Source organism: Sesamum indicum, linkage group LG11, assembly GCF_000512975.1.
Source record: "Sesamum indicum cultivar Zhongzhi No. 13 linkage group LG11, S_indicum_v1.0, whole genome shotgun sequence".
Classification (NCBI taxonomy): Eukaryota; Viridiplantae; Streptophyta; class Magnoliopsida; order Lamiales; family Pedaliaceae; genus Sesamum; species Sesamum indicum.
The window spans coordinates 13,257,883-13,284,220 of record NC_026155.1 but is presented as its reverse complement, the minus strand read 5'-3'; the positions used below and the strand labels follow the sequence as shown (position 1 = coordinate 13,284,220).

Here is a 26,338-nt window from a genome sequence, read left to right as displayed (position 1 = left end):
GATCAATAATTATTTTAAAAATAAAGAGTCTAACTATTGCTTCGACTTCCTCATACACAACTCTCACAAATCCATCAACTTTTCCCAATAATTTGAGTCCTACGTGAAAAGAGATTTCAGCATTTTAACTTTTTAACTGAACGAAATTATGTTATTAGCGTGTTATATGATTGGAATTTAATTTCAAAAAAGTCGAAAGTGAAAAAAAAAAAAAGAGTTGTAGTAAAAATTTGAAGTTTTTAGGAGGGTGTTGCAGACAGAGAGGTTATCTGGAAATGTTTGTGTGAGAGAGAGAGAGAGGTGACACTGACAACAGAAGTCATACTGCTGCCCAAGCTTTATGAGACCATATGAAAATCCATCAAATTAGTTATGGAAAAATTGGAGGAGATCCGAAAATCAAATGTGGGATTGGCTAATGCGACATATGTCATAACATAGTTGGGTCCATCACTGCATAATACTCAAACGTAATTGGTGGAAAAATAATTGGTGACAAACTATCAGCTTCCACAAACAACCCCCTGTCCTCCTCCATGTGTCTTTAGAGGGCTTTTCCTCTAACCCACACTATCTTTACCAGTCAATGTAACACATGAAAAAAAGTGACTAATTAAGGGAATTTCATGTTATGTTCACAATATTCAATATTCTACTTATTTTTCAGCTACTATATTTGAGCATTTTATAAAGAAAAGATTTATACAAAAGAATTCTTAAGATTATTGCCGTAGGTTTCCCCGAGAGTAGTAAATATGCTAACGCTACGATCAGGAAAAGGGTATTGTGCGACTATTAATTTGTCGCTCATCATTACTTTAAAAATTAATTCATTTTGAACTTGACGAGAGCTTTTCTTTTTTTAACACAATTAGTGAAAATACATTTAGATACGAGTAATGTGTTTGTTTGTTATGGGGCTTTATTTATAATGATTATCGATTGCGCTAGTTTTAGTGATGGATAGACTGTTATGATCCTGATTGCTTTTTAATTTTTTTTTTTTCTAAATCAGATTTTATCAAACTAAATCAGCTACGGAGCAGTGTGTAATACATTTATCATGTAATGGTTATTTTTTTCGAATTGTACACCAACCACACTGTAAGTGAATTGCACTTATTATATAATTGATTTAAATCCAATCAAACTCGACTATACTTTTTATATACAAGACGACGGATCGACCTAAGCTCAACGATGGATATAATAAGTATCAGTCGAACAACTAATACCCATAAAATTTTCAAATGGCACTGAAATTCCAATACATTAAATTAAATTATAAAATATTAAAACCTCAAAGTTTTTGTATTCAAGAAATTATACACAGCAAACAACTTGACTAATCAATTTGCATTAAAAAAAAAAAAAATTGTTACCTAGGTAGGTAGAGTTAAAGAAGTAATAAATAATGAAGAGCAAATTGTAGTTGTAGTGGATGTATAGGTACAATCCATATAGAGACAATTAGAATGAGCATGCTCAAGCCCACTTAATCCACCATGCTTACACCAATACCAATACTCATTCAATTTTTGTTGCTTCTTTATAATCTCATTTCAAAAAGAGCTGCGGCTGCTCAACCTTTTAGCCCCTACCCACCACCCTATATATATATATATATTATAAAAATTCTATTTTTATTTATAAATAACGACTACTTATACTGTGAAATTATATTTTCTAACCTACCAAAGAATATCTTTATGTATTCTCAGTCAACCCTACTTAAATTATTCTTTTGATCTATATATCTATTCGATCTATTTATACTAATATGAAAATTACACTCACAGACGGCAGTTTGTAAAACAACGATACCAAATTTTTTTTGTGTCAATAATATCGTTAAATTAGTTTATTTTTATTTTTATTTTAAATGTGATGCGTTGATTTATATATTTTATTCTTATTTGTAATATATTTTTTTAAGTATAAATAATTATTTATTATATACATGCAGAGACGGCATGTCATAACAACTAATATTATATATATATATATGGCCATTGAATTTTCTTTTAATTTACACCCGTTATAATTAAATTCTAAGTCATTTTCCACTCTCGTACGTACGTAGAATGGGTGTAATTGGAGTTTTCTACATTTCCATCAAAGTTTGTTTCCCGTCACTTTCTTTTTGGGAGCACATTGGCTCATGAAGTGGGAAAAATAAATATTATCATATGCATTAAGTATAAAAATATTTGAAAAAGAATAAAAGTCGTCATCATTTTTATTTTATATATATTCATATCGTTCGGTATTTTTATACCCCGTTGTATGTAATAATTTTTGTTCAAGAGTGTAGCAATGCCTTATTATTTGACCCGTTACTTATTTATTTTAATTTTAAAATGCGTGTAATTAAACAAAACAAAATAATTTTCTTTCTATAACAAGATAAAATAATTAAGAGAGAGAAGATGCGTTAAAGGCGTGCAAGCATGAGTATGAGTTAAAAACGTATTTTTATTACTAATTACTATAGTAATTAGTAGGCATCCACTACCACAATATACAGTACCACTGCAAATTTTAATTTATCGTGACTGAATGGGCAGAGGCAGACAGGTAACAACAGTCGAAAGGCCAACGTTGGGATTAGGTCTATGTTTCATCTCTGTGTTATAACACACTAAATTCCATTCCGGGACCTCACCAACCTAATTATTAATTCATTTCAGAAAAAAAAGAAAACGAATTCATCAATTCATTTTTTAATTATTATTATAAATAAAATTTATATTACACTTCAATTACATAAATTTCGTACACAAAATTTTCACCCCTAAATTAATATATATCTAAAAATATATTATATGATGAAAGTACGTAGAAATCAGACATCAGAATTCAAAGAGAAAAGTGACGGTAGAGAAAGAGTCAAGACAAGAAAAACAAACAAAAAAAAGATATCTACATTACTTTCTACTAAGATGTGTTTGGTGAAATTTGGATAAAAAAGAATGTTCTAAAAACATCATATTGGGGTTCAATAAATCAGGACAAATTCTATAAAAGCCCTCATGGAGGTACTCTTTTAATTGGACTAAAACCAAAAAGTGACATATAACAGGCCATTTTATTACCAAGATCAAATGTTGTTGCACAAATTTCACATACAAGATAAGTTTGAGGTCGTCCCTACGTCGGATTAACATTAATTATCTCAACCCTCAACCCTTAACCCATCATTCCCACCATAATACAACATTATACTCCTTGCGCAATACACTATATTCTTACTATAATTAACATTATACGTACGCGTTAAGCTTAATTAAAGACATTTACCCGTTACAAAAAAAATAAAAAAGTTAGAATGAAAAAGAAAATAAAAGATTAAATGGAAAAGAGGATGGGGGGCTGGGGACAGCATGCTTGGTGGAAGTGTTATGGGGAAGGGAATGGGGGGCGTGTAATAAAAATACAATGTTTCCTATGTATACAGCAACCTTGTCTCTTAATACAGGGTGATAAGGGCACAAACACATACCCACCCATGATCACCCACATCCTTGTTCAATCATCTAATTTTTAAATATATAGTTTTTGCACATTGCTCTATGCCTATGCTAAAATCAAAATTAAATCTGAATTTCTAGGAATAAAAAATGTATGTGCATGCCCATGCCAATGCCAATGCCAATTCTATTGTTTTAGTACAATTAGTTTTAATGCATGCACATGAGTATTAAAAAAACAACACTGCCCATCTCACTCTGCTTTTTTGCACACATGAAAAGGTATTCATCTTTTGGAGTTGCAGTGCCCATAAAACTGCAAATGTCAAGATGTTTTTCTCACAATCCCAATGCTGTTTTTTTTTTTTCTTCCACACATCAACATTTTCTCTTCTTATTTCTAATGTCAAGGACTTACAACAATAGTATTATGAATGTACGTGTATGTCTATTTTTATAATAATTTATTATTTATTTTTCTCGTTTCAACATATTTATTAATTTAAATCATTGGTATGTTGTAATAAATCACATACTATAAAAAAAAGATAGAAACATCCTTTTGATTTATTGAATAAAGTTTTTTGTCCTTATAAAAGGAGCAAAATAATTATGAAAAATTACCGTGATCGTCTCTAGTCATATTTTACATTATAAATTCTCGACTGTTCTTCCAGTGTTATACGTTCAAATTGTGACGTGAGCATGATTGCAAAAAGTACATGCAGCGTAATTTTTTAAAAATCGAAATTTCTTTTTAAAACTCATGAGTATTTTTAGTGTGATTATATTCATTGAAAGCAAGTATTTTTTTAGAGAAATATTTAAAGAATTTTATTTTTTAATTTTTTTTTCCCGTAACAATCAAGAAATAGGATTGGGGGGATCCGTAAGGAATATATAGTTATTGAAATAACTGACTGATCTGTCACTATCTTTCGCTACCAATTCCGCGTCAGGCTTTTTATATCTCAATTATTATTAATATTATTATATAATTTTCTTGTATGTTATAAGGTGCTTTTTTTAAGCCTATAGAAAATGTGTATAAAGCTCTTGAAAATACTTATAAAAATTAGCTAAATATCCCCTCTATAAAATATCTAAATACTTGTCGATTAGACCTCATTTGATTGATAAGGTTGTGAGTTTGAATTTTATGAATGCGTGCGTATATTTATTTTTATAATAATTTATTATTTTATTGTCGTGTTTATCTGAATTATTGATATTTTTAATTAATATTTAAATTTGAATATATTGAATAATATAATAAATTGTATATTATAAAAAATATTAAGTATTTAAAAAAAAAAATAGTGATCGGCACGTGCGAGTTAGGGTGGAGGTGTTGTTTCTGCACGTGAGAAAGCCCTTATAAATGAAACCCCTCCCAATGTTATTGGTGAAGAGCCAAGATTGGTCAAGCAAAGGTCTCCCAGTTAATGCTTGTTTTCTTCCATACCACAAATTCTCTCTCCTCTCTCTCTCTCTATATATATACATACAAATACATACACACGTTATCTCATATGCAGGCACTATATGTGTACGCATAAAAGGTAGGTGGTATATACAGAGGCGACTGTAGAAGAAAGATTCTTCTTTTATTCTAAGTTGTCACCCGCGTCAAGAGATAAAAGACAAATATATATAGCCCAACGGAGGAAGTGAGAGAGGCAAGAGTCGGGAAAGAAAATGGAGAGAGAGTGTGAAGTGAAGGCGTCCAAATTCAAGAGGATTTGTGTGTTTTGTGGGAGTAGCCAGGGCAAGAAGACTAGCTATCAAGAAGCTGCTATTGAACTCGGCAAAGTCTTGGTAATAACACCTTTCTCTGCTTTCTTCCCCATGTATATAAACTCTTTAAACTTTCTTCCATTATTTTTTTTCAGGGTTTGGGTTTGCTTTATAATATGAAATGGTGTGTTTGTTTGAAGTTGGGGTGTCCATATATGTATAGTTTATCAAGTTGTGTTTGCACCTGCTATGTGTCTGTCTTTATAGCAGCAAATTCTTCTAAGAATTGCAGAATGCTAGGTCTCTGTTTCCTGAAATAAAAGCTAACTGTGGCTTTTCCCATTTTTAGTTGGATTCTTTCAATTTTATTTGTATTTTTTGGGTTCAAATTCTCATGCAAATATGCTGTTCATCAAGACTTTTGGAGATGGAATGTTGCATGTAGCTAGAATACCCATCTCTATTACTTAAAAGGACATTCCCCTTCGAATTCAAGCGAGTGGATGCTAAGTTTCAGGTTGCTTCCCTACATGGAGATAACAAAGTCAAGATATTTACATGTTCTTTTGCCTTCCGTGTTATATTTTTTCCATAAGTCTTGTTACTTTCGTCTACAGCTCTCTCCCAAATTTATGCAATGAATACGCTTTGCTCTTCCTCAAATGGATAAGAACTTGGTATCTGAGTGTACTATAAAGAGTACTCTTCACTGTGTTATCCCATTTGACTATGAAAGAAACATTCTTTATTTTTTTCTTTAAACCACTTTCCTTCCTCCATAATGTCAATGAATGTAAATGTACTTTACAGAGGGGATGTTGTAATCTTTTCAAAAGTTAACTCAGCATGAAAAATGTTAACCCATCTGAGCCCACTTGAGAAAAGCTTCTATTTTGCTGGAGCCTTGGAACTTTAGTCTAATTTGTTTGGTCTGTCTTAAGGTTTCGAGGAACATTGATTTGGTCTATGGAGGAGGTAGCATAGGCCTGATGGGTTTGGTTTCACAAGCTGTTCATGATGGTGGTCGGCATGTTATTGGGTGAGCATCTTTCCTTGTAGTTTACTCCTACTCTATCAATGATTAACCGAGTTTAGCCTGTTATAATGGTTAATCTTGTTTAATTCTACACTAAAACTGATTTTTGTCATGTTATTGTCCCCCCTCTGCAGGGTGATTCCCAAGACGCTCATGCCTCGAGAGGTATGTCTGCAGAGGTTTATAAAAGTCTTTGGCCTTTTATTATTATATTATTAGTATTAAAACTGAAACCCCACCAAAGTATCTTTGCAATTATTTCCTTTTTTTTTTCTTCCATGGTTTTACTTGGAGTAGTTTCATCTTGTTAGGATGTATTTCTTGGTAGCTTGCTTGCTTTCCGTTCTCCCAATTCCTGTCTTTTTACTTCCCTCCCACTGCGTTCTTTCCATTTTCCTTTTTGTTAGGTTTAAAGTAAATTTCTTCAGTTTTCTTAGTCAATATGTTTGTTCTGTCCTGGTAAAAAAGAAAAAAAAAGACATGATCTGTTTTTACTTTTATTTTTTTGCTCTTGATTTGAACAACATGAAATAGTTCATCTTTACTTGGTTGGTCCTTCCAATACCTTATCCATAGGGTAGAGTATTATGGAGTGGTTGTTTCAGTACAATGTATACATTTTTGGTCTACAAATGTTTGCACTGGTTTTTTCCTTTTCTGTTTCACCATTAATTGACACTGTTCTGCTCTGCCCCTTCTGATTTTCTCTCTTGGCTCTTTCTGTGCTTGAATTTTTTACATTTGACTATGTGTGTGTATATGCTTATCTGGTTATAAATCCACCACCAGCTCTGAAGTTACTGACTCTGAGATAGTTACTTTAAATCCAATTTTTCCTGCAAATACCATCATTACTTGACTGCAGAACTGCACAGCTTCCAATACAATTAAACTCTCTTCTCCCATTTCAGCTTTATCAACATTTAGCTTTATGGGATTTGGCACCTTGTGTTTGTGCAGTTAACTGGCGAAACAGTCGGGGAAGTGAAAGCAGTTGCAGATATGCACCAAAGGAAAGCAGAGATGGCCAGGCATTCAGATGCTTTTATTGCATTACCAGGTTTGTATAAGATGAAGCCAGTTTGATTCTTGGATCCACCAACATTCAGTTCATCTAAAACTCTTGGATGCAAGGAAAATAAGTTGTGAAAACCATCTCCCCTTTTAACTTATAACCGACTTTTTTGGCGACAAGTAGATCAGGTGTTTTGCACTTGCACTTAATCGTGTGGGAAATGACCTCAATCAACCACTCTGCTTCCTTCATTACACATCTTGTCCTTTCACACTATTCTATCTTTTTTAATGCTCAATTGGGTAGTATCTAATCATTACATGCTAACCTTTTGACTGCACCTCAAGGACTCAATCAGTCAACCATTCTGAATTTGAAATAAATATTGCACTATGATGCCATGCTACACTGTAGCGTAAAGAATAATCTACACTGCAGGTTGCCAGAGGATCATGCTGCTCATTTATTAAAGGATGAGACCAATAAATGCCTTTGCTCATTGTTTTTCCACCATCATCTAATTTCCCTCTGTAGACTAGCTAAAGTTAATAGCTCGATTAAATTGTTTGATGTACTTTTTGTTGCAAATAGAGGCGTCAAAAAAGCATGCGTGGTTTAAATGCCATTTGTGTCAATGCAAACAGGGGGTTATGGAACTCTGGAGGAATTACTTGAAGTGATAACATGGGCTCAACTTGGCATCCATGATAAGCCGGTAATTTATGTCGTGCAACTCATGAAATAATCCTAATTGTTTTTTCTTGTACGTAAGATTAGGAAACTGTTGGAACCAATAGACAGAACTTTATCAGTCCCAATCCTGCAAGGTAAAGAAATCAATCAACTGTTGGCATTTTGCAGGTGGGGTTGCTGAATGTGGATGGATATTATAACTCATTATTGTCATTTATCGACAAAGCTGTGGAAGAAGGATTCATTAGTCCAAATGCTCGCCACATCATCGTATCCGCACCAACAGCAAAGGAGCTTGTCAAGAAATTGGAGGTAATTGTCTGCAAGAGAAAACTTTTGAAGATTTTGGCATTTGATTTCTTGTAAGCACATAGTACCACCAATAATTGACATAAAAAATTAGAAAGCATGTGTCTAAATAGAAGAACTTTGAAAAAGAACACTGGATTGGCTGTTTGTTAGTGGCCATTGAGACATCACTTGGATGCTATGGGAATTCACGTAGACTGCTAAGCACTTGAACATGTGGGAAGAATTCAGAAAGTGGTCCAGGCACAAACGTTCGGTTGCTTCCACTTTCAAAGAAGTGGTACATCTGTGTCCTATTGATGTGGTCTCGTGTGATTCGTAGGAGTATGTACCTCGCCATGAACGGGTTGCGCCAAAACTGAGCTGGGAGATGGAGCAGTTGGGCTACTCTCAGAAATACGATATGTCCAGGTGAAGAAATGGAATTGCAGCATAGAAGAATTCATTAGAAAATGGATTATTGGCAACGGAAGAAGCTAACTTGGAATTTTAGAGAAATCGTTTGTAAAGTAATCTGGAAATGTTGCTCAATATGCGATACCTTCATATTTTCCCTGTTTAATTTGCTTGCAAGTTGTAACTAGTAAATGCATTATGTAATTCCAGTACTAATGGAAACTTACTATTTTCTCATAAAATACGTTCCCTTTTGTCATCATAAAGGTATTGCATCTTGTATTTTGATTCACACATGCACGCGCAGTGAACATCAGTTGTATTTTAAGGAAAAAAATTATATACATTGACATACATATGTTACAAAAATACAAGATCAACCAATAATTTGAAACAGAATATTTTTATGAGTTGACTGTAGCAGCGTCTGCACGTTGTTCTTGCATTGAATAGTATGTGAAACTCTGAGGTCTGAGCTAAGTTGTTATACAGGGGATGTGCATATATTGGCAGTTTGAGAGGATTGAAGCACCATATCATTTGTTTCTTTTGGATAAAATTGAGGGACCATTCTTACTGCTAACAAGTGCAGAAGCCACTTAGGGCTTACGTTCACTTGAATTAGACGCTATAATAGCATGGAAGGAGGATTGGAGGAGGGCCCTCCACTTCTTATAAAGCTACCCCAGTCAATTCGTAAATCGTTTAAAATCATCCACCCACAACTTCATTGTGTTAAATGTCAGTGGAACATGTACAAGTGATGCATGTAATTTCATGAACAAATATGTATCTCAATGATTTATAGAACTATCACGTTGCAATAGTTAACCCCGCATAAAATATAAAACATAGGTAAAAGAGAAGACTTATATAAGTTTATCCAATGTAATCCTCCTTGCATTCAACTATATTGTAAATCATAAAACTATTAGAATATTTGTTCCCCTAAATCCTACTGAAGGTTGAGCAGCAAATTCTACGTCCCATAATTTTCCTTGTTTAGTATAGAACAAAGAAAGACAATGAAAGTTGTCGGCACCCGGCTGTGCTAGTCGGTAACAGGACCAAATGTTCCACATTCAAGAAAGAACATAGGGACCATCCGCGTTAAAAGCATGTTTTTCAACTAATTCTCCGATGCCTGTTTTTTCTGTTAAGTCTCTATCGATGCTTGGCAACAGACAAAAACATACATCCAACCAAAGACAAGTTGTAACAACATGGAGGGCCAATCTAAAGCTGCTCATGGATTAAAGGGACAGTGCTACCTAATGGTTCCAAAAGGTACACCATGCAAATACATGGCCGGGATTAAAAGGCATCAGAACTGAATCACAGTCAAAATGTGGCTCTTGAACTGGTGCAGAAGTTAAAAGATTCGAATAATATTCTGTCAAAGTTTCCAAAACAGACAAAGAAGGAAGGGATGAGCGTGGGGATGAGTAAAACAACACTAAGTGTGGGTGAAAGGTGAGATGTTGTGGGGTAAAACAGCAAGGAGGAAGGTCCATGTGCCTTGGATAATTTAAGACAAAATGATAGCTGGTCATGGTCCCGACAGCATTTTCAGTTTCATTTTAAACCATCTGCATATGTGGGGATTTTGTGGGTGGGTTGTACTCATCTCTAGCCCGAGACAGTAACACAATCCATATCGGTCGTTGAATGGTCTAATCCATTAAGACTGTTAGTGTCTTAATGAAACATTGGAGTGGTCCGGATGAAAATTCCCTATAACTCTGTTTTAGTTTGTCTGGAGCCAAGTAGATATGAGTTGCATTTACTTTCTCTATCTGAAACCTATATAAAGCATAAATCGTGAAGGGTCCGGTGTTGGTAAAGTGTAACATCATTGTATAATAAGGTGGTAATAATAATAGTTGTATTAGTAGTTATGTACTTCGTAAAGCTAGAAGGCATTGGGGAGAAAGTCAGTTCTGATACAAATACAGGAGTACTCATTAATATGGAGAGTTGCAAAGACAGAATTAGTGAATGTTACCCTGAAAGTGATGAGAAACTTTAACATGTAAATATGGTCTTAACCACTGCAAGAAACAACTTCATGGCTATTACATCTTTGAAGAGTACCCGAAATCCCCAAGGCTATTATATTTGGTGATAGAACTTCTTCACATGTTTCAAGAGCCTTTATCATGTTGGTCCAATTGTCAGAAACTTCATTAAGAAAAGCGTGTCTGTGCAATCAAATTTCCCTGCCCATACTCTTCATTCATTTGGAGGTACTCAGCTGCATCTAAGATTTAAACATTCATCCAAGTGAGCTCTGCCTTGACACCATAACAGAACTTGGCTACTAGCTTGAATGCTTTTAGCAGCTCCTGACAACTGATTAAGTGGATCCAATGACAGAACCCAGGGGATCCTAACCTGCTCATTAATGCTAATCTTTACTAAGGAGTAAGGTCCATTAGAGAAAATGCCATGCCTGACTTTTATCATCTGCAGCGCCGCTCAGGTACCTTTAAATTGCACACAAGGAACAGGAAAATACTGCAGTATTATTATTTTGAGCTATGAACACATTAATTCAGATATGAAACTTCTCTAACCGGAAGGTTATAATTAATGAAAAAATCTATCAACAGAGAACCTTAGGTTCTAACAACAACTTTTTATATGGATTCTGTCCTATAGTCCATATTCTACTTTTGCTATCCACCTCGACTTTCTCATATTGCATGTCCAGAACTTGTAGCAGCCAGCTTCGATTAACTTCCTGGAAGGTGCATCACTGACAAATTTATGCTTTACTAATGCTAATTGTAAAAATTTCGTGCTGCTGTTTAAAAGTTTAGTATGCACACTTTTGAAAGAGTAATCAACCTGATAATTTATCAATTATATCCAGAGGGGGGAAGGATGCTGAATATATTTATTCATAAGCAGTGTTTCAAGCACTTTAGTTTTACATATATTTCCCGGATAACCAGCTTAAATACGGATATAATCCGCCTGGTGATCTACAAAGAATCTGGATACACTAATTGGAACACAATCACCCTTTGGCTTCAAATCTTCAACAGTATTTGTAACACCTCTGAACCGATTATATGAACTCGTTTTCCGTCATTCCTATCTACAGGCAATTCAGTGGACACTTAGAAAACTGTTTCTGTAGGAATTCCGTTCGTATGTAATTCATCAGATTCTTCCTTCGAATGGACTACTCCAAACTCGACTAATCTCTTCGGTAAGGTTGGTAGACAACTACTAGCCACTGGATGTTGTGGCTTGCATGTAAATTCATTTATTTCAGTTGCTTTACAGATCAACCTCAATTTAGTTATCATCTCCGGATGAATTTTTCTGGTAGTAATGTGCATCCCCAGTAATTCATCCGGAAAAATTCTATGTTACGTATTGAATATCCATTATGCAACCACCCTCATAAATGCAGCAATCATGTGGAGAACACAATGCAGAAAACGAACGCTCCAGAGAATTGGTATCTTACCAGTGCTTGGAAGTGGTCCTCCGGGGGACAAAGTCGACACTTTCCACCGTACCAAATCTCTCAAATACTTGGTGTAGAATTTCTTCATACACCGGACGCAAAGTGTCACTGAATGTAACTACGAATGTTGGTCCATCATCTGAATAGACAGAATCAATCACTATCTCTGGCATTTCATCGAACATTTCTTGTACCAGCGGTAAGGGTATACCCACTCCTGATTTTTCCAACCCTCCAGCGCCGCCGCAGCTCCACAGATCTAGACGAGGATAACTACCTCGCCGCCATCGGGAGGATCATTGGAGCGGGAAAGTGGTTGCTGACGCTGCATCTAGTGTTGACATGGCAGAAACGGTGGTGACTGACTCAGCATCGTGTTTGAGTCAGAGAGATACCGATTTATGGCCGCTGACGTGGAGAGGATTTGGTAATTGACTCAGCCGCCGCATTGATCGTTGACGTGAACCAGATCAAGAAGATATCTCCAGTTTCAGCAGTTGATGTGGCACAGATATAAAAGATGACTCGGCATCAATATGCTTTTTTTGTGTGGGTGACAAAACACAATACAAAATTTTATTTATTTCGAGTATTTTGAAAAGATTTTATTGAATTATCCGTATTTTGATGTGTATGTCTAATCAAGTGAGAAGAGAAGAGTAGGAAAAAATCAGGGATGCCCATCTGAAAACCCACCGGACTTGTTCATCGTTTTAACGACAAATATGTCAGCTTACCAGAAAAGATAAGGAGAGTTGTATGCTATTACTAATGTCCTAACTCGGCGTTTCCACAATGCTGATGTCCATCAGCACACGGTTGCTTCGCCTTAACATTGCACTGCTTCTGAGGCTTTGAATTGGATTGATGTGATTTCCTCCTCCAAAATATGTTCCAAATTCTCTTTGTTTTCACCAGCTTCTGGAACTCTTCTCTCATGCTTTGGCATTCCTTCTCCAGCTCACATACGCGCTCCCTCACATCGTCTACATCTGATGCTCTCTCATGGGAGCAACTGGCGTTCTTGGATGCTGGAGGAACTTGATTCGGATTCTGAGAGCTGTCTAGATTGTCGGAAACAAAGAACCAACTAGAGATTGACGTCCGTAGTCGCAGCTGCTCGAAGAACAAGACTTGCACGATCACTCTGAGAGGTAGCCTCTCGTTTTGGGCAGCATGAGTGCTGGCTTCCAATGAAAGCTTTTGGCAGTTCATCAATCTGCAGATTTGCTCCCGCTCTGAGTCTGTAAGCCACGGATGTGCCTGTTATAATGATTAGTCATAGCAATTCATCATTGGAAAAAAAATGACAACTATCAATGAAATGAATTACTATGCAGTCTGAATTTGCATATTTCTAAACAATAACAACGTGGTCATGATTTGACGGTATGAGCATGAGAATTTTACCTTGAGATATATATCGATTGCACGATAAATCCCATCAGAAAGCGGCCTAGCATAATCAGGAACTGCAGCAGCAAGAGCTTGGAATTTTGGAAACTTCAAATTAATGTCTGGGGCTACATCAGCAAGATATGCATCTACCAGGTTAGCCACCATCGTTAATGATGTCAATGAATGTGTCCCTTCCATTAATTGACTTTCTTCAACAATGCACGGAGAAGCAGCAGCTGACGCCTGCTCTATCGACATGAAATGATCCAGAATCCTCTGAAAACAGTCGATATCGTACAACGTTTCCACGGAATAGCCCAAGTTTGGTACTAATATATCTTCCAGCGCAGCTTGGTCTAATTGCAGCCCCACCCTTCTCTCCAGATTGTCTCTGCATGCTTGGCTGGCCTGCAAAACCATAGCAGTTCGAAGCAACCGAAGAAGGAACCTAGTATGAATGACCCCTTTCTGGTTCGGAATTAACTCCACTATTTCTTCAAGAAGTGCTCCTTGATCAGCCTCAGAAGGGATTGAAATTGTTGTGCCTGAATTCAAATTCTTGAAGCTCGATTGTCTATTCATCTGCGGTATGTATTTCTTGGCATAAAACACTAGTGCTCCAGCAATATTCTCAGCCTTCATACCTCCAGCTTCAACAGCTTGGATCAAGCGTTTATACAGAGGCAAACTGAGAAAAGACACATCTTCGTACCACCAGTCATCACTCACCTGCTGAGGCTTCGTTGCAGTGTATATCCCATTCCAAAATGCTGCACCTGAAGTTCTTGCCGCACCTGAAGTTCTTGCAGCACCTGACGTTCTTGCAGCACCTGAAGTTCTTGCAGTCTCATTGCCAGTCGAAACAGGCCAACTGAACAACATAGGATCAGCACAAGCCTTCATAGCCAGGGAGTTTATGCATCTCGACACAATATGCAGCTCTTCTGCATGTGGCAGAACTTCTTCACACGTTTCAAGAGCTTTTATCGTATCGGTCCAGTTGCCAAAAACTTCATTGAGAAAAGCCTCAGTTTGTGCAATCAGATTTCCCTCCCCATACTCCTCATTCATTTGGAGGTAATCAGCAGCACATCTAAGACTTACTACATTCATCGACGTGAGTTCTATTTTGACACCATAGCAGAACTTGGCTACTAGCTCGAAAGCCTTAGCACCTCCCGGCAACTGACTAAGTTGTAAAAAACAAGCAGATCCATCGGCAGACGTCGTTGATTCTCCAATAAGCTTCTCAAGTAGTCCACTCCTCGACAGCAAAGGGAACTGCAATACGTGAACATTAGTACATGAAAAATGGATGCCGAAATTAGAGAAAGATGAGGGAAGTAGAAACATTCACCTTGTGAAGATGGAAGGCCATTTCTCCAATCTCAATGGTGACATCACTCTGAAGCCCAGATGTGCAATGCCTACAGAAAGGTTTGGTTTCATTAACTAAGTAAAATCCTGGTACAATCACAAGAACTAGCCAGCATCCATGGACATTATTAGTATTTTATTGCAACATACAAAACCAGACAAGAACATTAACATAGCCAAAATCTATTACCTAAGAAAACAATAAACTCCCATCAAATCCAGAATAAAGAAAAACAAGTGTTTCGAGAGGTTACCAAGATTGGCCTTGGCGGTGAAATGCTTCAGATTTTGAGCCAAGTTTCATGGAAGCCATGTTATGGGTCTGCAGCACTTCTCCTGGATTTTCAAGAAACATAAATAAAAACAAAAAGGGGGAAGATTTGAAGATAAATGTGAAACAACAAAAATGAAGTGAAGAAATTAAGTGTGAAAAGGGTTTTTAGCATCGGTGTTGAATGTTTCCATTGCGGCCGAGTCTAGTGGAGCAATGAGACTGCCAGTTATCCAACTGTCTTCCCTCTCCTTCACTTTCTCCCTTCTTTGGATTCATTCTATTATTAGCTAATTAGGCCGCGTTTGGGACATGCAAAAAAAATCAACCAATCACATAGTACACTTACTTTACGATTAATTTGATTCAACCAAATATAATTTATGTAATAATTTTTTTCATTCTTTAGACGACTCTTCACTTCACATCATTGATCATACACAATTTCTAGGTTCTCAATTTGTGCACCTATACATAGCTTGGTCCAAACTACACTCTATAGAATAAATCTTAGCAAAATATTTGATTATAACTTAAAAATTAGTGCCAATTGCACCCTTTGAACGAAGTAGTTAGACACTTCTCATTCATTGAGGAGTCCAAAAATTAACTTTTTTTCCTTTTTAATTTTTAATTGGTTTTGCAGTTAACATGTACTAGTAACATGCAAGCTCAAAAAGATTACCAAATCATTCTAGTTTTATTACATTATAAACGAGCATATCTATTTCTTTTTTACATTAAAAAATGCTGGATTGATTTTTTTCTCATTAAAATATCATCCAATTTGATCTCCTAATTTATTAAGCATTAGGTCTAAACTTCATTTGCACTAAATTAAATACTAGAAATCCATAAACGAGCACATCCATTTAAGGGTATATGCGTAATTTCTTTTAAAAAAACGATCATTTGTACAGTTTATATTGATATTTTTTATAAGTACGTGTGTAATTATAGAAATAATTTATACAAATAAATCATGGGTAAATTACAAAATCATCCCCTTGTATTATTAAAAATATTCACATATGTTTTCATAAAAATAAAATATTATTTTACCCTCTGCATTTATTAAAAAGAAGCATATTATCCTTTTATATAAGAAACATCGTACTTTTTTTTCAAAATACAGTAAAACCTCTATAAATTAATAATCTTGGGACCATGAATTTTTATTAATTTAGAAAGATATTAATTTATCGATAAATTAATATTTTATTAATTAAAATAGAGACTTTTTAAATTTAACAAATTTAGTACATATGTATTGAAAATAAATAAATTCATATATGGTTCATTGATTATATTTATGCATCAATCAGTTCTTTGTAACTAATTAAATATATTACTGTTGTATACAATTAACTATTATATTCATAGGCGCATGTATCAATTCATTGGAATTACTTAAATATACATGTTTACATTAATTCGTTGCACTTAAATAACTATTATAGCCAATTAAATATATTCATGCATGATGATGAAACATATACTATATAAATCTCAATATGAAAATAAAATAATTCATGACACCTAATCATGTCTTTTCTTCTAAAAGGCATCGCAAAATCATCCATGAATGATCAAATGCGTAATGCATTACAAACTTCATATTTTAGCAAATTACCATAATATTTATAATTATAATATTTATGAATTATTAATTTAGAGTTTTAATGGGACCTAATATTTATAAAGAAATTTTCTAAAAGATTATTATCTTATTATCTTATCGAATTTGATGATTTTTTACAAAGGCCCAAGTTGGGACCGAAAGATTTTATTATTTTAGAGAGTTTATTAATTTATAGAGTATTAACTTATAGAGGTTTTACTGTATAGGAGTAAAAAAAAAGTAAAAGTGGAAGGAATTGAACAGTAGTGGGAGTGGGAGAAGCTAGGTCAAAAACAGAAACGAGTAAACGACAGAGATTTGGCAGTGCAGTCAGTGGTTGGGCGCACACGAGCGACAAACCCCGTGCGGAGTGCGTCATCTCCACTCACCGTCCGCCACGTCTTCTGCCTTGGTACGAGTCAACTACCCCCACCCCCCGGCCCCATTTGTTGTCTCGTAGCTGTCAACCCATTGTCATTGGGCGCATTTACTTTACTGGACTTCTCTTTTCCCAATTGTTTTTACATAAATTAATAGTAAAATTATAATTGGTAAATAAATATGATTTATATTATTAGAACGAGCAGTAGTTTCTAGACCAAATTGAAAATGTCCAAACAAAAACTCGATATTTTTTATTTTTACAAGTACCCATTCACTAAAAAAAAATTAATAATCATCATCTCAAAAAGCAATTATAATATAAGATTATATAGAAAAATTTACTTTCTAAACGCTCATATAAATAGAAGAATACTTCATTTTGTACGTGATCACATGAGCAACCTACAATGTTGAATGTGAAATAATTGATCAACATCTTGTTGCGTGCAAGTTATTAATTATGACAAGATGTACTAATTACAATTTAAAAAGGATATACAATCCATTAGTTGTTGATGATTTTGGAGGATAATTATTAATAAAGTAAAGTAAACCTACAAAATTAGCTTCATGTTACCATCAATATTGTTCGTAAATCCATACATTACAAAGGTGTACGATGATGCGATCAAAAATAAAAATGATTAATAATGAACCAAAAATATCGACTCAAAGGGGTTAGTTTGATTGTCGAAATTCAATACACGGTGTTCTGTTGGTGTGCCAACATAATTAAATATAAGAGTTAAATGTATTTAAGGTCATTTGATGTTCTCATCATTTAATTTTCTATGATAATATTTTGGTTCTTTATTTTTTTAATTTCGTGATCTTAATGGTTTTTTTTTCTTTTGGGGTTTCACTGCCATTAGTGAGAAAGGTGAATTCTAATAAAAAAAAATACTAAAATTAAAAAAAATACATGACTAAAGTACTATTTTAAAAAGTTAAGGGACAAAGACGAGTCATACATTATTCATGTGAGAATAGTGAAGTAGCCTTTGTATTATTGAGAGGGGGTTTATATATTTATTGTCTCGGAGGTATAATGTCACTTTCATCCTGGCTTTCTACTTGGTGGGCATTTGGGCCCGGGCTTTCATGGTAAATTCTATTAAGACTCCTAATAAATTGGGGGTTATTTGTTACGCATTTGATTGACAACTACCTTATCTTTGATTATTTGGAGCTTATTACGCAATTTAAACATGGAAAATAGAATTTGCCATATATACTCTCTTCCCATAAATTGTAGTTTCTGTTTTGATTAAGTAGAAAATAATTCCAAAAAATGATAAGATTTTATGTAACTTTGCACTATTAACCTTCAAAATAGCATATATTATAAAAAAATGAGATGCTGTTTTTATAAATAAATTATCATTTTAAGAAATAAAGTGTTATCATGTGCAGTGTCTGAACAAGTACTTTAAATTGAAGACATAAAGAGTAATGGTGTGAAGCTTTGGGGCATATGTATAATTAATTGTTGTAATGGGTTTGATTTATAGTAGGTGTAAGCGTACAACCCATATAAATTTATAATAACTCATAAATGCGACTTTAGGGTACAATTACTTTAATTAATTGCAGTTAGGTATAATTGGCACCCAGACAGACACTTTTCACACATACATATGTGTTGGAAAATTTAATGCTGCCCATGAAAGGGTCCTTTATTCCACCACTCGTCGGTACAATCCCATAATTCAATCCATTCACTCTAATGTAAACAGTGACCCCAATCCTTCATTTCCGACACTCAAATTGTTCTGACCACAGTATTTAGTACTATACCATTCGGTTTCGCTGATTACATTTACCATTTATGTAATAAGTGCTGCCATCGCCTTCACATTCTTAATTTGGTGAAATTCGTCTGGTCCATCACCTCTAACTGCTCATAATGTTATGGTAATATTAATGATGATTTCATCTAAAAATTTGAACTGTAAAAATGGATTATTTAATTATTGTAGTTAAAGAGGATGTAATGGTTGATGTATGTGGATGTATTGATAAGGTGGGGGGGGTGACCCCCCCTCCATGTGAGTTGGTTTTACTTGGTTAGCTGTCTGCATGTAGCAGCAGTGCACGCACAAATGGTCACATTAGGCATCAAGCGCTGCTGGGACAATGCCCACCAACGTTTGATGTGCCCCATTTCTTGCATTCACTCATTATATATATACAATACGATTTTTGAGTTTGTACGTATATATATATATATATAAGTCTAATTGGTTTTCACGTATTCAATAAGAATATCATTGTAACGTACGCAAATTTAATTAATGGGACAAAAAAAAATTATAAATAAATTTAATTTGATATTAATTAATCTCTTTTAGAGTTGATGTAAACCTTCAATAACTTTAATTTCAAGAGGTTTCCCACTTATCGAGTTAAACTCGGAAATTTGATTTTTTGTTGAATTAAGTTTCGATCTCGTATCAAGCTAATTTATTTTTCAATAACGAAATTTTGTGGGTGATCTTTACAATGATTTTACGAAATACACTTTGATTTCTGTCTCAAATATGGCGGATCTTATTGAGTTTGGGCAGAGGGAATAGTCTTGAGCTTTTTCGATCAGTATTCAACTTGGTTTGATTTTAATTTATTGTATTGGAAGTTGTTGGAGAATACCTCCTATTTATAATTATAAGGTGAAAGTTTGTGGTATTAATATTTGGTAAAATGATGCTATTTGATTGGTTCTTTACGATTTAATAAACATTTACTATCTTAATCACAAGAGGTATGTTAAAATTATGAAATAGCAGTGTTTGATACATGTACGCATACATACAAACAGAGAGAGAGAGAGAGAGAGAGTAATAGGTGTGTGGGCATACGATGATATGTGTAGCGATGGTATGGGCAGGGTGGAAATGGAAATGCAAGAGAGAGAGAGAGAGAGAGAAGGTAAATGCATGATATGGTTCAGGAGTCGTTTTCGATGTGGGCTGCGGGCAGTAGCATCAGTCAGTGGTCGTAGTTTATGACATAATAATGTCAAGACCCAGCCTATGCTCTTCCTCACGTCCCAATCATCACTTCACACTATTTCCCATATTATACACATTATTTTATTCAACTCCATATCTTTCATTTCTATGATTTTTCTTTTTTATGTTTTCCCCTTCTCTATTCTAATCTTTCATTCCATTACTCCTCTACTAATTTTTTGTTATTTTTCTTTTCTATTTTACTATTCCCTTAATCAAAAATATAATTTCATTTTCATATTTTCTTTCATCGAAGACAATCCATATCTACAGGCTTCATGTCCTGTGACATTCAACTACCACTCATCAACTATTTTAAATTCTAGATCTAAAATTTATAATAAGAGAGGATTGCCTTAATTTATATTTCGATAAAGAATAGTATTTCAATAAAATAGCACAAAGTAGTTTAGAATTTTAATTTACGCACTGTCTCAAGTAAAAGTCATGATTTAACCAAACGCAACTCTTTTATCTTCTAATGACAACCCTCACAGACTCACGCACCCTATTTTCTCCATTTTAAATAAATAATATATGTATTTATCACACTGTAATAATCAATTTATCTTCAAATGTATAAACTATATTTTTAAATAAAATAGATCTTTTTTATTTTTATATTCATGACATATTTATATCTAACAGAGCAGAAGATCCAACACAATTGAAATAAAAAAATACAATATGAGTCGTTATAATATTTTTACGAGAGTATAGGTTCAATTAATTTGAATGGAATTGTGGAGAGACAACTATTATTATTACAATAAGAGGAAAAAAGAGAATTAAAGAAGTAGATGTGTTGAGCATAGTGAAAGGTTGTCTTGATTTTAGAGCAAGTAGTAATAATTTTGAGAGACTACAGTACAATACCTCTTACCAGGAATTGATTAAATAAAGGTAATGGAATTAGGGAGTAGCGTAATCAGGGAAATATATATCAAACTAAATCCGACACCGTAAGCAACAGAATAAATATATTAATATTGTAATGATTAAACAAATAGCAGCACATAACAACACCACCCAATACTTTATTCACGGAAGATAAGAATGCAATAATTGTAAATTAAAAAGAAAAGAAAAAAGTGGGAAATAGGATGGGGTTGGTTTAAGATCTTTGTTCTTGTTGTGGTGGCTTGTGAACTCAACTGAAGCTACATCAGAAGTTTCTTCAGATCCGAAGAAAAAGGTAAGAATTATATTTTATGTTATTTTTATTATTATATAGTTATATATTTTTTTTACAAAAAGAAAATAAATATATATATATATATATATATATATTACAGTGATAAAAACTCATCAGGTGAAAAAGAAAGATAGAGGGAACTAGAGAGACTTGTGTGTGTGTGTGTGTGTCCGTGTGAAGAGTAGATGTCACCTATATATATATATGTATTTTTATACGTATACATGTATATATATATATCTAGAGAGAGAGAGAGAGGGGAGGGGGAGAGAGAGGGAGTAGTTGTTTAGAGGGGAGAAGAGAGCTTTATATGTGTGAATGGAGTTGAGTGTGAATATTGGAGGAAGAGGGAGTTGAAGTAAAAGAAAATCAACGGGCTTTCATCTGTTCTTTTTTCTGCCTTCTCTATTCACTTATTTTTTCTTCTTCTTCTTCTTCTTCTTGGTTTTCTGAATATTTTACCCTTTTTATGTTTGATTTTGTAGCAAACGCTTTGAATTTCGACTGTTATTTCTTTTTCCGGAGTGGAAGAGAGCAGAGTTTTGATGCGGGTTTTCGATTTTGTGGAGTAAAACTTCTGAAGTCTTAAGTTTTATGTAGTGTTGGTTTTGTGTGTGAAAGCGAGTGAAATTTTTTTGTTGGAAAGATAGTTATTGGGTCCAAGTCACGGGTTTCTTGTTCTGATATGAGAGGTTTAGGGATATTGATCGGTCAAATTGAAGAAAGTGAGGTGTTGGATTGAAGAAACAGAGGGTTCTTTTTTTTATTTTTTTTTGACTGCCAAGAATTTGATTTTATCAAGATTGGGATTTTGATTGTGAGGAGGGCTGAATATAATTATTCTCTATGTATTCTGCAGATTGGGTTTATTTGCCTGCCTGCTGACAATAAGGAGGTAAGAAATTCAAACTTTTCAACCTCAATTCAGTGTTTTTGTTATCCTTTTTCGGTTCTTGGTTCTCTGCCTTTGCATGAATTTGGTTCTTTCTCTCTGAGAACCCTGTCTTTATTTTGTGCAGCAATTGCCTTGTGATGTCTGAGAAGCAAGGCTTGTAAAGAGCGGACCTTTACTAGCTGAGTTTTGGGTTCTGATTGTTGTGGTATAGATCTTTTATTTCAATGATTACCTTTATGGAGTCTAAAGAAAAAATGAAAGAGGCTGAGAAATGTTTGGATTCTCAGCTGTGGCATGCCTGTGCCGGTAGCATGGTGCAAATGCCGCCGGTAAATTCAAAGGTGTTTTACTTTCCACAGGGTCATTCAGAACATGCTTCTGGGAATGTTGATTTTAGGAATTGTCCCAGGGTTCCAGCCTACGTCCCCTGTAGAGTGTCCACAGTTAAGTTCATGGCAGATCCTGAGACCGACGAGGTCTTTGCGAAAATCCGATTGGTTCCAATTACTAGGAATGAGGACAGTTTTGATGATGATGCGGCTGTCGGGATTAGTGCTTCCGAGAATCAAGACAAGCCTGTATCATTTGCAAAGACATTGACGCAATCTGATGCAAACAATGGTGGAGGATTTTCAGTACCTAGATATTGTGCAGAGACCATATTTCCTCGTCTAGACTACTCTGCTGATCCTCCAGTCCAGACTATCCTCGCAAAGGATGTCCATGGAGAGACATGGAAATTCAGACATATTTACAGAGGGACTCCAAGGCGGCATCTCTTGACAACTGGATGGAGTACTTTTGTGAACCATAAGAAGCTTGTAGCAGGCGATTCAATTGTGTTTATGAGAGCAGAAAATGGTGATCTTTGTGTTGGAATCAGACGAGCAAAGAGGGGAACTGGTGGTGGACCTGAAATGCCAACAGGATGGAATCCAGCAGCTGGAAACTCTGTTGTGCCGTATGGAGGGTTTTCAGCATTTTTGGGGGAAGAAGAGAGCAAGTTGAGTAGAAACACTAACGGATACACAATTGGGAATTGGACCAGCAGGGGAAGAGTGAAGGCAGAAGAAGTAATTGAGGCCGCAACTCTTGCTGCCAATGGACAACCCTTTGATGTGGTTTACTATCCTCGAGCTAGCACCCCGGAGTTCTGTGTGAAGGCCTCTCTAGTGAAGACGGCTTTGCAAATACGTTGGTGCTCTGGGATGAGGTTCAAGATGGCATTTGAGACGGAGGATTCTTCACGTATAAGTTGGTTCATGGGAACCATCTCATCAGCTCAGGTTGCTGATCCTATTCGGTGGCCTGATTCACCGTGGAGGCTTCTCCAGGTATTTATGTATTTTGAAATTAAATTTGTTTTACTACGTTCTATGTTAATTATTCTGTGTGCAAATTTTGCTTGTATACTTGTAGCGTAGTGCTGTCAATGCAACTTTCTGACTCTACTTCTCACTGTGATTATCCCTTTGTTGTTCAACTCTTTAGGTCCGAATCTCAGAGTTATCTTGACTGATGACCAATGATATTTTAGGCATTAACGTTTGTCTTCTGTCTCTCTTGGGTGGAGGTTTTTAAAGGCCAACAGATATACCATGGTGTCTTAAGCAGCCATGCTTTACATACCAGTTATTCTCATTAATTTCGCTCTTGTGTGCATTTTCCAGTGTAGTTTGTAATGTTGCATATAGAGGAAGTACACGTTTCTTGCAGATTTTCAGTTTGTTATTGCAGTTATGTAAAATGATGTCATAGATACTCTCTCAACGTTTTGCTCTGAAGATGATAGCCACAGTCAGGCGAGCAAATTGTCAATTAAGCAAATTTGATTGTGTCCATAGGAATTGTTTCCAATTGTACTCTACTATGTAATCTGATGCAAAAATTTCTAAGCTGTTACTGAGCCTTAGTGTATGAATTGCTCTGGGCTGGATAAAACTCTTGTATCATTGCAGGTGACTTGGGATGAGCCTGATCTGCTGCAAAATGTAAAACGTGTTAGCCCATGGTTGGTGGAATTAGTATCAAACATGCCCGCCATCCACCTCTCCCCCTTCTCACCTCCACGTAAAAAGTTGAGATTACCACAGAATTCGGAGTTCCCTCTGGACAGCCAAATTCCTTTGCCGGCATTCTCCGGCAACCACCTCCTTGGGTCTAGCAACCCCTTTGGATGTCTTCCAAACAACTCTCCTGCTGGCATGCAGGGAGCCAGGCATGCTCAATATGGTCTGTCCTTATCAGATCTCCACCTCAATAAACTGCAGTCAAGTTTGTTTCCAGTTGGTTTTCTGCCTCCCCATCGAGTTCCTCTACCTACTGGAGCCTCCAATCCCATCATTCCGGAGCCTGGCAGTAATGAGAACATTTCTTGTCTGCTAACCATGGGAAATTCGACTCAAGGATCAAAGAAATCTGATAATGGGAAAGCAGCCCCATTCGTGCTTTTTGGTCAGACAATACTTACTGAGAAACAGATTTCTCTCAGTTGCTCCAGCGACACTGTTTCCCCCGCTCGCACTGGCAATAGTTCTTCTGGCGGCAATGCAAATAAAATGGGAAACACTTCTGATGGATCCGTTCCTGCACCTAATCAGAATGATGCACCAGACCACTCATCATGTGAAGGATTTCAATCAGAACTCAACTTGGAGACCGGTCACTGCAAAGTCTTCATGGAGTCTGAGGATGTCGGTCGGACTCTAGATCTTTCTTTGCTCGGTTCTTATGAAGAACTGTACAGAAAGTTGGCAAGTATGTTTGGCACTGAAATTTCTGAAATGCTAAACCGTGTTCTCTATCGGGACGCCGCAGGTGCAGTCAGGCAACTTGGCGACGAACCCTTTAGGTGAGATTTGTTAGCACCTTTTGTCAACATATTAATCTTTATTGCATGTTTGGTTAAAGCTATATTGATGTATTTTTCCCTTTGTGACAATTGCAGTAACTTTATGAAAACAGCAAGAAGGTTGAGAATTCTGGCTGATTCAAGCAGTGACAACGTAGGAGTATAGATCTATGACCATACAAACCGGGCCTCCAGTCCACTCTAACTATACTGCTGAATGACTAAGAGCTCTAGCTCCCAATTTCTTTGTGCTTCCTGACATATTGATCCTGGGCAAAACCCTCTTGGATTCCTCTGTGTCTACAAATTGGAACCTGGGATGAAGTGTTGGTTCTCGTGAGTATAATTCTTAGCCGCATAATGTTTACAAGGTTTGATGTTAATTTTTTACTAGTGTTGTACAAGGCAATCCCTGTAAAGAAACAGGTAGGACTTAATTTGCTTTCCTAGGGGCTTGTGCTGATTCAAGAACAGTGTCATGAGATTCTTAAGGCAATTTTCTATTACGTTGGGTTGAAGAGAAACTTTTGACTGTTAGTGGAATCAACTTTGTTTGTACAGTTTCAAAGTGGGATATGTAAATATTTTTAATGTATGGGATCTGGTGTGCAAGATTGTCTTGTTAGAGAAATAAAATAGTTGACTGCAGTGGAGTGTGGGAAATAGGAAGAAGAAAACAAGAAAAAGTTAAGGTAAGGTAGGGAGACAGAAGTCACGTGGGATTGGACCAAACCCAAACAGTCACCCCACTTAAATATCCCCATTCAAGTGCCGCAACTGTTGGTAACTCTTCTAACAATCTTAATTAATTAAGGTTTAATTATAACATGACACTCATAATGATGCTGACTCCTCTACTTCAACTGCAATTATTAATTACTTCTTACGCACACCCTAATCACTTTTGCTTTTGTAAATGGGTTATTAGGGATCAAAATTAACAATAATTAATATTAAATTATACAGAATCTTACAAGAGTGTAGAATCTTCTCTGCGTTTGATTGGATGGAGAAGTTAGTACTTGGTAGTATGTGAGTTTGGAGTTGGGGCGCTCAAAACTGAGGCGCACGTGAGAGTGATTGTGGGGAAGGGTGGGGTCCCGTCCCACGATAATAATATGTTCACGTGCGGGCAGCGTCAGCAGGAGGGTATATTTGCACGCGTTGCGCCGCCTTGAAGACCCCTGCTGTCTCTTCC

At 35.6% G+C, this 26,338-nt stretch overlaps 3 protein-coding genes across 5 annotated transcripts; 2 read left to right on the top strand and 1 right to left on the bottom strand.

The window, feature by feature from the left end:
- LOC105174300 (cytokinin riboside 5'-monophosphate phosphoribohydrolase LOG3) lies at window positions 4,894–8,822 on the top strand. The gene is made up of 7 exons (XM_011096353.2): window positions 4,894–5,288; window positions 6,149–6,246; window positions 6,378–6,408; window positions 7,204–7,303; window positions 7,903–7,973; window positions 8,120–8,263; window positions 8,583–8,822. The coding sequence occupies exons 1-7, from the start codon at window positions 5,169–5,171 to the stop codon at window positions 8,673–8,675; spliced, it is 657 nt and encodes a 218-aa protein (XP_011094655.1). The 5' UTR covers window positions 4,894–5,168; the 3' UTR covers window positions 8,676–8,822.
- On the bottom strand, window positions 10,586–15,420 carry LOC105174299 (BTB/POZ domain-containing protein At5g03250). 2 transcript variants are annotated; one of them, XR_002288016.1, is made up of 5 exons: window positions 15,167–15,420; window positions 14,893–14,962; window positions 13,548–14,816; window positions 12,138–13,400; window positions 10,586–11,142 (listed from the first exon to the last, which is right to left on the bottom strand). XR_002288016.1 is itself a non-coding variant. In XM_020697703.1 (4 exons), the coding sequence occupies exons 1-4, from the start codon at window positions 15,265–15,267 to the stop codon at window positions 12,906–12,908; spliced, it is 1,935 nt and encodes a 644-aa protein (XP_020553362.1). In that variant the 5' UTR covers window positions 15,268–15,420; the 3' UTR covers window positions 11,184–12,905. The 2 variants fall into 2 exon arrangements, 1 of the variants encoding a protein (XP_020553362.1); XM_020697703.1 differs by lacking the exon at window positions 10,586–11,142 and having other exon boundaries at window positions 11,184–13,400.
- LOC105174298 (auxin response factor 18) lies at window positions 21,296–25,771 on the top strand. Of its 2 annotated transcripts, XM_011096350.2 has the most exons (5): window positions 21,296–21,394; window positions 22,254–22,289; window positions 22,414–23,623; window positions 24,248–25,140; window positions 25,237–25,771. In XM_011096350.2, exons 3-5 carry the CDS (start codon window positions 22,514–22,516, stop codon window positions 25,304–25,306), a joined length of 2,073 nt encoding a protein of 690 aa, XP_011094652.1. In that variant the 5' UTR covers window positions 21,296–21,394; window positions 22,254–22,289; window positions 22,414–22,513; the 3' UTR covers window positions 25,307–25,771. The 2 variants fall into 2 exon arrangements, with proteins under 2 accessions (XP_011094652.1, XP_011094651.1); XM_011096349.2 differs by lacking the exon at window positions 21,296–21,394 and having other exon boundaries at window positions 21,600–22,289.

Excerpts from the sequence above, each read along its gene's own strand:
- LOC105174298 (XM_011096350.2), top strand. The coding sequence starts at position 22,514 with ATGATTACCTTTATGGAGTCTAAAGAAAAAATGAAAGAGGCTGAGAAA. Across the intron at positions 23,624-24,247 it reads CACCGTGGAGGCTTCTCCAG|GTGACTTGGGATGAGCCTGA; the intron begins GTATTTATGTAT and ends GTATCATTGCAG. Across the intron at positions 25,141-25,236 it reads CTTGGCGACGAACCCTTTAG|TAACTTTATGAAAACAGCAA; the intron begins GTGAGATTTGTT and ends TGACAATTGCAG.
- LOC105174299 (XM_020697703.1), bottom strand. The coding sequence starts at position 15,267 with ATGTTTCTTGAAAATCCAGGAGAAGTGCTGCAGACCCATAACATGGCT. Across the intron at positions 14,963-15,166 it reads CACCGCCAAGGCCAATCTTG|GCATTGCACATCTGGGCTTC; the intron begins GTAACCTCTCGA and ends ACCTTTCTGTAG. Across the intron at positions 14,817-14,892 it reads TGGCCTTCCATCTTCACAAG|TTCCCTTTGCTGTCGAGGAG; the intron begins GTGAATGTTTCT and ends CACGTATTGCAG.
- LOC105174300 (XM_011096353.2), top strand. The coding sequence starts at position 5,169 with ATGGAGAGAGAGTGTGAAGTGAAGGCGTCCAAATTCAAGAGGATTTGT. Across the intron at positions 7,304-7,902 it reads TGCTTTTATTGCATTACCAG|GGGGTTATGGAACTCTGGAG; the intron begins GTTTGTATAAGA and ends CAATGCAAACAG. Across the intron at positions 7,974-8,119 it reads TTGGCATCCATGATAAGCCG|GTGGGGTTGCTGAATGTGGA; the intron begins GTAATTTATGTC and ends GGCATTTTGCAG.